The 10,910-nt window shown below is 36.2% G+C and overlaps 1 protein-coding gene across 1 annotated transcript in view; it reads right to left on the bottom strand.

The window, feature by feature from the left end:
- CD109 (CD109 molecule) overlaps nt 1-10,910 on the bottom strand; it is a 61,918-nt gene that overhangs the window by 44,609 nt on the left and 6,399 nt on the right. Inside the window, exons 3-9 of the mRNA XM_015817481.1 lie at nt 8,288-8,316; nt 5,864-6,094; nt 4,685-4,810; nt 4,223-4,262; nt 3,640-3,721; nt 1,821-1,914; nt 186-309 (exon numbers count right to left, since the gene is read on the bottom strand). Of these exons, the coding sequence (XP_015672967.1) occupies nt 186-309; nt 1,821-1,914; nt 3,640-3,721; nt 4,223-4,262; nt 4,685-4,810; nt 5,864-6,094; nt 8,288-8,316 (726 nt within the window). The remainder of the gene's footprint in view (nt 1-185; nt 310-1,820; nt 1,915-3,639; nt 3,722-4,222; nt 4,263-4,684; nt 4,811-5,863; nt 6,095-8,287; nt 8,317-10,910) is intronic.

Below are 10,910 nucleotides of genomic sequence, written 5' to 3'. Positions count from 1 at the left end.
CCTCACCCCCGCCGCCGCCGCGCCGCCGCCGCGCCACCGCCGCCGCTGACTCGAGTATAAGCCGAGGGGGGCATTTTTCAGCCCCAAAAATGGGCTGAAAAACTCGGCTTATACTCGAGTATATACGGTATGTCTTTGATTTTATCTCTTCCAGTGTTCTATAAAAGCCATATTAAACAACATACCTGTAAGAGATTCTGTAACAACAGCTGTAATTTCTATAGATGCTGAGTGCAATATATCCTCATCTCTGACAATTATATCTTTTATCTCTGAGTTCTCCAGTGTAAAGTTCAAAGAACCATTAATCTGAGATCAGAAAAAATATATTAACCCTGTTACCTTTGAAGCAATATTAGATCAGATTTTCAAACTAGCCCAGGGGTAGGCAACCTTGGCTCTTTTATGACTCATGGACTTCAACTCCATTCTGGGAGTTGAAGTCCACGAGTCATAAAAGAGCCAAGGTTGCCTATCCCTGCATTAGCCAGAACATCTAGATCTGTTCTTCTTAGCCATATATCATTGTTACATTTTATTTTTGATGCTTTTTCCATATACAAATTTACATGAACTGGGACGTATCTACACCGCAATGTATCTATTCACTATTCTTCCTTGCTAAAACTGAGGAAAATGATATGCAGGTTCTGAGGTTTTGCTTGAAAAAAAAATACAGGAAACCAGAAGTTACCTTTAAGCTTTTACGTTTTTATTCAGCTGAACAAAGACGGACTCCTCTTAATGAGAGAAGCCCCAAATGACAAGAAATCCTTGTGTTTATTCTTTCTGATTACATAAGCAACCCATCCAGCAAAGCTGACACACATAAGATAAAGATTTCACCCAGTAAGTCTGGCACACTGTAGATAAGAAGGGAGAAAGCAGAAGTAGCTAAACATGTCCCCTAAAAATATCGTATGTTCTCGGGTGGGTTAGGACATTGGGTGTTTTCCTTGCTATCCTTTCATGACCCTGCATCCAGGACTCTGCAAGTGACCAGAGAGAGAGGGGCCATCTGTACGTATTTACAATTGATACTGTCCCCTAAGTCCTGGTCATCAAAATGACAGGAAAAGACCCAGAGATCTATTAGCATTGTATTCCCCTCTCTTGGCTTAGCTACAGTTTTACAAAATACTTGTGGAAAGAATAGCCATGACAGCTGAAATGTCATAAAGCTGATACAAAATTAAAATTAGAGGATTGTTTTTAGATTATCTCCATATTTACTACAGACATTAGACCTTTTTAGGGTGGTATCACCTTTAACACTTGTTTTAAGAGGGCTCAAATCTTCTAGATTTTGAACTGGTCTGCATAAACCATGGCAGTAATGGCTAGGCACTTGGTTTAGCAAGTCAAAGCCAGAGTTACAATTTAAATCTTGTTTTAAAAGAAATCAGATTTTACAAGGCAAATAAATATAAAATATCATACTTCTGAAACAGATAAAGAAAAGAGAATCCTAACCCTAATCCTTCACATAAGTTTTTTCCTAAAACTCCTGCCACTAAGCTATTATACATGGTCTCCAGCCAATCTTAATTCCAAAACTCTGAAATGCCACTGCATCTAGATATAGGTCAGTTCTGAGACAAAAAAGCAAGAAATAGAAAAACATGCAAAAAGCTTTTTTTAAATTTGTTCTAATAAGGGCTCAAAGTAGTAGTATGAGGAAGAGAAAGAAGCTATTCTGGATCAGAAAACAGTAAGGAAAATAGAAATACCACCGGAGAAATCACTAGAAAATGTTGAGCGGGGGTGGGCACAATTTTCCTGAAATGTAAGTATATTGTCAAGAACTGAATATGGCTCACCTCCATTATTTTAGTTATCTTTTTGTTTTGTGTTTGGAACAATGAGAAGAAATCAATAGTGACCTTTCCTTTCATTGATTTTCCATATACGTACCTGAAATGAATACCCAAAACACCACAAAAAAGGATCAGTTGGAAATTGTTTGTTTCAAAAGGCAGACTGAAAGCATGTGATAACCTACCATGTACTTATTATCCTGGACAGTTTAATTTGGAAACAATGGTTTCCTTTTTTTTCCTCTCTCACCTTTTGAACATCTTTTCAACAGCATCCAATCACAACTTTTTATCCCCCTCCTTTCAATCCATGCAGTCTTTGTCTATATATTTGTTTTGCAATTTGATTATCATATTTTCCTTTCCGTATGACCAAACAGCTTCACTTTTCAAGTATGCCATTCTCACAGCAATCAGCTTTTATTTTTCTCCTGTCATGCCCAATCCTCACATCTGTACAGGAGGACGTACATCTGTTTTTACTTATTTCGACAAACATTAATGCCAGCATTTGAACTTAAAAGATGCACAGCTTGATGTACCTGCTCTAATTTTTCACCATTGATGGTTAACTTGCAATCATTCACTCTATTTTCCTAACACACATCACACTGGGCTGGTGTATCTGAGGGACCACCTCTGCCCAATTACATCTGCCCTTCCCATTAGGTCCAGCAAAAGATATATGCTGCAGGTGCCATCTGCAAAAGAGATTCATCTGGAGGAACCCAGAAAACGGGCCTTTTCCGTCATGCTATGTGGATCATTGTTCCCCTTGAGGTGAGAATGGCTCCCATCTATGACATCCTTCCAGAATTCTCTTAAAACCCAGCTCTGACAGCAGACCTGGGGGTCTCAAGGAGATGGCATTTTAATGATATTGCTGATTATTTTTAACATATTTTTTCTCTACTGTCTTGTTAATATTGTTGATGTCTTTTAATTGTGTTGTTTTAATGTTTTGATGCATAATTGTTTTTACTATAAGCCATCTAGAGTGGCTTTATTTTTTTACTATAAGCTATCTAGAGATAGCTATATAAATGTGATAAACGAATCATTTTTTTTCATTGCACATTCCTACCTACCTATTAAGCAGACAGATCATACTCATCACTGTTACTTCTCCAAATAGGTCAGTCATATCTCCTATACTCTCTCATCTTTCTCAGCCATCCATTCATATCATCTATCATTCCCCGTCTCCTTCCTCTTAATTTCGCAAATATAGAACTATTTTTAATTAACTGGTTCATTAATTCTCTTTAACATTTACTCCTATTACATTACAATTACAGTCATCAAGCTGTAGTTGTAAAATAGAGAATGCATAAACTAGGTTATCAGTCCTAATTGTATCTGTAGGTACAGGTAGCTCTACCATTTAATAATCTGAATATTTGTCCGCTCCTGCCATTGTGCACAAGGCAGAATCTTAACCTATAAGATACTGTGCCAGCCAATATACTATTGCCCATATTCCATCAAGTAGCAAGTTATTATTTATTTAGCATATGGCATCTACAGAGGTCATGCAATCACTCATATACCAATTTAGTTTAAATAAAGCATCAGGTTATACACACACACACACACACACACTTACACACACAGTGGCAAGTATATGCAATGTACTGATGCATATTCGAGATATTTTTTGCTGCCACCACACAATAATGAACTGTTTTACCTACTTATACTCCACCTCCTCCAAAATAAGAGAAACATTCTAATGTAGAATAATTTACTCCAGCATTGCATACTTTTTATATCTGAAACATAGATATAGCTCTCAATGCCATAATATTTACTTTTTACTTACTTTGCTGTAATAGTGCCATTCAACCTACTTTGCATAGAATAATACATAGGTGTTATTAAAGAGACTTCAAACTTTGGTAACACTGAAAAAACCCAAAAGCAACAATTAAAATTACATAACAGACAAACTGAAGCAACTAAAAGATTAAGTTTGAGTGCTCCTCTATTATATATTTATTATTCAAGGAAGACCTCATTACATGAATGAATGGATAGATCTCAGAATGACTTTTGGTTTTGGAAGCTGTAAAAGATAAATTTAACATTACAAACAACTGGATACTCAAAGCTAGATCTGATCTTGTTCATACTAGAAGATAATCATGATTATTTACAGTAAGTCCCACCAAGTGATTTCAGCTGGTTTACTCTAAGAATTACTGTCAGGATCCAAATTATTAAACTTTATGCTAAACAGTCTTGCAATCTGAGTATTATAATTTCATGTTTTTTTGAATGGTAAGTAATATTCTGGATTTCAGTTTTGTGGAAAATCACTGCCTTCCTAAATTTAAAACTTCATTCACCTTCTTCTAAAAGAATTATAAGCACCTGTTTTTAAAGAGCAGATGGTTATCACTTACCATATTCCTCTACAGCAAATGATTGATAATAGGTTTGATCCTATGGAGACACAAGCAAACATAAAAGTCAATGAAAATCATATTGAATTCCTTTAGTTTACTAAATCTAAGGTAAAACCTTGTTCAAAATTATATTGACCACTTAAGAATAAATGCAGGCTGAGATACAATTTTTAAAAAGTGACACTTTTTCATGATATTTTCATTTTCAACAATCAAAAACCAAGCTCCTTAAATTTACTATCTAATGAATTATTCAGATCACAAAAATGTGAAAAGTGTACCATCACTTGTTAAATCACAAGTAGGTGGTCTGTGATCCTGAGTCAACTCTGGAGTCTTTACAGCTTAATCTAGCCCCACCCACTTTGCAGCCTTTACTCCTCCTTAAATTAAAGCTGTTCATCATCAAAAGGTTGCCCTCTTCTACCTTAAATATAAACATATCTTATTTGTACTCACATTTACTTGAACTTCTATAGACCAATCACCCAAGGGAGGATATTTGGATAATTTGAACTGCTTAACGATCTTGCCCAGTTTTCCGTTCTGTGTCAACCATTGCTGAATCAAATTTCGCTGAGGATCCTTATAAAAGTATATGTTAAACTACTGTATATATTCAGAATACAGAATTTAGTGCAATGCATGACTGCTAAAATAGGTTCATGGCAACAAAGTATGCTTCAGCAGTAAATATCCACCTAGAAAACTTGGCCATCAATTCTACTATATAATCAAAAAGGTTGCAGATGTTAAGATTAGAAGTTCCTGTAGCAACAGGAGTTAATTTTCAGAAATGCTTTCACTTTATCATTATCTCACAATGAATTTCATCTTTTGTTATAGACCCTCAATGCAATTGTGTTTTTTTTTGGGGGGGGGGGGGGCAGATTTCATTTCTGAAGAAAAATCTCATCAGTTACCAAATTCTCATGTCTTATTTAGGAATGGATTGTTTAACCATAACACACCAAAACCAAATAGCTATATTATGGCTTGCTGTACATCGCATATCAACGTACAGGCACTTTTTCTGGTGATAAAGTATTTTCTACCCATGAATACATCTAAGGAATTCTCAACATTTTAGAATGATTATTTTATGTCACCCAGAGTCCTGCTGTTTGAGTTGTGCGGCCATGTAAGCAGTGGTGGGATTCAAATATGTGAACAACCGGTTCTCTGTGTGGATGCCACTTCCGGAAGTCCATTCTGGCCCGGGCAACAAAAAATTAGCTACCAGTTCTGCTAAAGTGGTGTGAACCGGCTGAATCCCACCACTGCATGTAAGTGCTTTAAATAAATATATAAATAATGAAAGCTAATGCTTTTCAAGAGTCTCTTGCCTATCACTCCCTTACTGTAGCTCTTTTCAAAAGAGCAATAAATTTTACCCTGAATTTACATCAATTTTATTCTAAAACATAAATTTAGCTTGGATGAACATATCATTTGAACCACTGTGCGAACATCTATATTCTATAGTATGTACAAAATACAAATAGATATTTATTTTGAGTGTCTTTTACAAGAAATCACCTTCCTGCTGCTAGACCTTGGTGTGAATGCACAAGAGTCATTTTCACATATTCCACATGAAATCTCTTCTTTGCCAAATAATTTTAAACCTATGCTTACCCGAATGTATATATTTACAGGGGTACTGTATGGTTTGAGGTCAGAATGCAGAGTAACAACCCGTATTTTCACATCTTGTCCTGGTTTATACATTGTCTTGTCAGTCTGGATGAAGACTGAAAAACTTTTACTTGCAAATGACAGTGACGTTCGATTAGAAAACAGCAGTTGTCCTTTTGAATATCCATTCACTAATAACTCATAATTGGCATCAGTACTGCCCAATGGGAGCTGAGGAAGAAAACTCATTTCATTACCATTGCTATTGTTTTATTTATTTGATTTTTTTTTAAATCCCACCTTTATTATTATTTGTAAATAATGGCAATCATGACTAATGCTCCTGCCTCTCCTATTTTCCCCACAACAACAACCTTAGGAAGTAGGTTGGGCTGAGAGCGTGACTGGTCAAAATCATCCAGCTGGCTTTCAAGCCTAAGGAGGTACTAGAACTCAGTCTCCTGGTTCCTAAGCCAGGCACCATAACCATTAGGCCAGGAATCTCCAATCCCGGGCCGTGGACCGGCACCAGGCTGTGGCATGTCAGAAACTGGGCTGCGCAAACAAACAAATCCCCATCCATGGGATGCAGGCAGCATGCAAAACCACGCACAGAACTGGTTCTAGTCATTCGAGACGTGGGGGAACAGGTGACTGGAAGTCAAAATATATAAAGATTATATACATTAAGATTACGAGTCTAAGCATTAACCTGCACTGCCTAGTTGCTCTGGCACCAGAACAGACAGGCATTTTCTTCTGAAGGGCAGAAAGAAATGAAATCCTTCTCTATTAATTTCCTATTTACCTTCCAATCAACCTCAAGTCCCATTTCTCTGCTTCTGAAGTACATTTCCCCCCTCTTGTGTTGGCAAAACCGTAGACTTGGAATTGATTTGAAGCTGGAATATCATTTGTTGGGAATTAAACAGATCCAAATTTTCTCACACTACATACATTAACTAGCTGCTCAGCGTTTCACTGCCACTATTGTTAATTTTCACAACCTTCTCCGCTCCCCCAAATAACTGAGTTTATACAATGTATGGCATTCCTCTCACAAGATGTGCCTGAGGAAACGCACTGTGATTTACAAAAGCTTATGCAATAAGAAACCTATTAGTTTTTAAGGCAGGGATGTCAAATTTTAATAGTTATGAGTCGTGTAGGAGGGCTCATTCATTACCCCAAGATATTGCAGTCATTTCATACATTCGAAAATGGATAAAATGAAGAATATCTTTCTATGCCATTAAATGTACATTTATTAAATCAAAAATTCTCCACCGCAAAACTAAGCTTCTGGCAATGCTGTAAAACAGAGCCGTGTCACTTTGCCATTTAGCTGCCAGCATTTTTCATTAACGAGAACACCGATATTTGGCTTTGTTCCTGGGCTAATATGTCCTATTATTTTCAAAACCATATTCGGGATAATCATGAACTAGGAAGTCCAACCTGGGACCGCCCAAATTCTTTCTTCTTTCTCTTTGCTGAAAAGAAAAATCTTTCCTTTTGTCTTTTTTCTTGCTCATTTTTCATTTTTGCTTCCTTTTTCCCTTTCTAGCAGAGATCCTACTTGCTTGCATAGTGACTGGCTGTCTCTTCCACTCATTGCTTGGCAAGAGACCCACACTCACACACTCCTAGACCTAGCTCATCTTTCTTTGCCAAGCCTCACTTCCCAGCTGCTCTGTTTGGAGAGCCACTACTACTGGTAGTTGCACATGCCTGAAAGCATGAAATTAGGAAGGCTCCCAGATTGTGGTGATGCCTGACAACCAACTGTGCAGCATGGTTGACTGGGCCCTGCTGTTGCCTTCAGACCTGCAGGTCAGACCAAGGCAAGCCATCAGGGTTTCCCATAGCTTGCTTTGCATATTAGATAGCATTTTCAGTGTCTATAGTATTTCAAAAGCCATGCGTGTTGTACCATAATGTATTTTTTTTTAAAAAAAATCCTCCTCTCAATTTAACTTATCAGATTCATATTATACTTTTTTTCCCAATTAGTCTAAACAATTAAACTAATTGCCCAAATTCAGCAGTAACATTTTGCCTTTGCATGTAGAATATGAGGAATTTCCTATGAGGAAATAAAATGTTTTGGATATAGGTACAAATTAATTTTTTTTGCATTTTTTGCATTTCTCATCTTTTATTAATACACAATTTTGTTACATTGAGTACCTACTGGTGTTTGCCCATAACTTAAGTATGCATTTAAGACATTCAAATTGAAATCCCAGATTCTTCTGAGTTGGCACTCAAACTAATTATTAATCTAAAGAAACAAAATAACACCTACACACTGATTACTAATTTGGAGCTATAAAATATAACTAAGTTAGCCAAATCAAAAAGCAAATAAAAGTAATGCTGGAAACATATGGTTTATATTTCTAGTATTTTAAGAGTACTTACAGATGGAAGGACTAGTGTCCCAAAGGAATCTATATTTTGGGGGGAAAAACAGAATAAGGAAAAAATTCAAAGATTTCACACATCCACATGCCAGATATTCCCCCTATTCAAGCAGGAGTTCTTTATATTGCTTATTTAAATATATGATCCCAGAAACATTCTTTTTAAAAATATTGAATTGAATATTCAGCCAATAAAATTACTTAAGATGAAATTAAGAAATTAACTTAAATTTTAAACAGCAGGAACATACAAGTAGCTTTCAACTTACAACCAGTCGCTTAGTAATCATGTGAAGTTACAAGAGGCTTACAACCCACTTTCAGAGTTCTGATACCACCCCCTTCCCAGTCATGTGCAAGTATTTTGGCTGCTTGGCAACCAGCCTGCATATATGGTCATTCACAGTGCCCCATGGTCACATGAGGACAATTTGTGACTGTTTTTCTGGAAACTAGTGTTTACTTCCAGTTTCTGGAAAAATCTGACCTAGTTAACAGTGGGCCCACTTAAAAACTGTAGTGTTTGCTTAACAACCACAGCGTTCACTTTACAGCTGCTGAATTCGCTTAACAACACTGCAAAAAAGATTGTTAAAAAAAGGTCCAGTCATGTGGTGACTCACTTTACAACCATCATCACTTATGAGCATAATTGAACTATCTATAAAAAATAAAAGAGTTTAACAACAGGGTTTCTCTTATCTGATCTATCATGAAAAGGATAGTTAAGGAAGCCATTTTCTATTCAGCCTGCAGAAAGGCACTTTCTCAGACATTACTCATCTAGCCAGAGTCCACTCTATGACAAGGAAGTTGTGCTAAGTTTCTGGTTCTTTCCTAATATCATGCAATTATGCTACTCCCACCTTACTACTATATACTGAAAGAACAATTCAGTTTTATGTATTTGATCTAGTCACAAAATTTTATTCAGGTCTGAAGGAAAAATAAAAAAGACCATGTTCCATTTGTGGGAGTATGACGGAAATAAAGATCTGAAAGCAATATGTATGTCCATGAATAAGCAATCTCATTTGGGTAAGGTTAATCACATGCACAGAAGAGTATGAATGATATACAGAGAGAAGCAGAATTATTCTGATAAGTAATGCTTTTTAGCGTGTCACGCCCTGTTATTTTTTTAAATTAAAGGAATAAAAAAAATGGATATTAGGGCAATGAGACCACTAAAGTATAAAGCCAAAAGTCACAGCAATATTCAGCCCCAAAACATCATATTGCCTACCTTTAATCTAATGTGTAAAAATCATGAAGATCTAAAAAAAGAAATAGGGGAAGTAAGAAATGACACAGGGGAACTCAAGGATAAAATAAAGTCAATGGATGGGAAATCTGAGTCCTTCCAACAACAGATTATGAAAAATGAACAAAAGCTATCGGAAATGGAAGAAAGGATGGGAAAAGAAGAGCAGAGAGTAGATGAAATGAACGAGAGATTAGTTCAGGCCAACAGAGAATTGGAATCGACAGTCATTTCCCTGGAATTAGAGAAGGCTGCTCATTATTTACGGTTCCAAAATGTCAGTGAGATGAAAGGTGAAGACCTACCAGTAATAATGACAGATATACTAGCGGGGGCTTTGGGGAGCAGTAGAGAAGAGATGGCTAACGAGATAGACGAGATCTACAGAATTCACACGAATTATGCAAGACGGCATAATCTCCCTAGAGAAGTCCACGTCAGATTTGTTAAGAAATTGATCAGAGATGAAATACTATTTAGGGCTAGAGATGATTCATTGGAGTATCGAGGCAGACAACTGATTGTACTTAAACAAGTTCCTAGAAGAGTGAGAGACTTGAGAAGGCCCTATCAACAAATAACTTCTAAATTGACGAGAAAAAATATTAATTTTAGATGGCTGACTCCAGAAGGGATTTTGGTCGCGTGGCAGGAGAAAAAGCTCCGACTAGATTCAATAGATAAAGCAGAGGAATTTTATAGACAAAACTTTGGCAGTGAGGAGGACCTAGTTGAAAGAGAGGTAAGAGAAGGGTGAGATATTAGCACAAGCCACTGAAGGAAAGGAAACACAATCTAAAGGTAAGCAAGTTGAGAATAGAGAGAATATAGATAATGGAAAAGATGATGGAAAACATGATGAGAATAGACTTAAAGAAATTAAAGAGGCTAGACCGACAAGACTGTTAATGGAAAGAGAAAAGGAATCACAAACTAAAGAGTCTAGACTGACAATAACAATATCCAAATATAGATAAAGAGGCAAAAAAAGGAGTTGAAACTATATCTCTAAATGTTAATGGTCTCAACTCCCCATTAAAAAGGGAAAAAAAATAAACAAACTTAGTAAGATGAACTTAGATAGAATAATACTACAAGAACTTCATATAAAAAAACAACATCAATATTTACTAAATTGCCCTAAATTGGGAAACATGTTTACAGCACTTTCACAACAAAAGAAAGGAGGAGTCATAGCATATATCAAACAGGAAATTTTAGCAAATCAAATTTATAAAAATTCCTACAGATTTCTAATGACAGGCATTTAATATTTGTTTTATTTTGAAATGTTATTCTTCAATTCTTTTTATCTGTTATGCAAAGTATTACCAACAAAACTGCAATGTTAACTTAG

This window comes from Protobothrops mucrosquamatus, unplaced genomic scaffold (genome assembly GCF_001527695.2).
Source record: "Protobothrops mucrosquamatus isolate PMUCROS unplaced genomic scaffold, P.Mucros_1.0 scaffold594, whole genome shotgun sequence".
Classification (NCBI taxonomy): domain Eukaryota; kingdom Metazoa; phylum Chordata; class Lepidosauria; order Squamata; family Viperidae; genus Protobothrops; species Protobothrops mucrosquamatus.
This window is presented reverse-complemented; position numbering and strand designations above follow the sequence as displayed.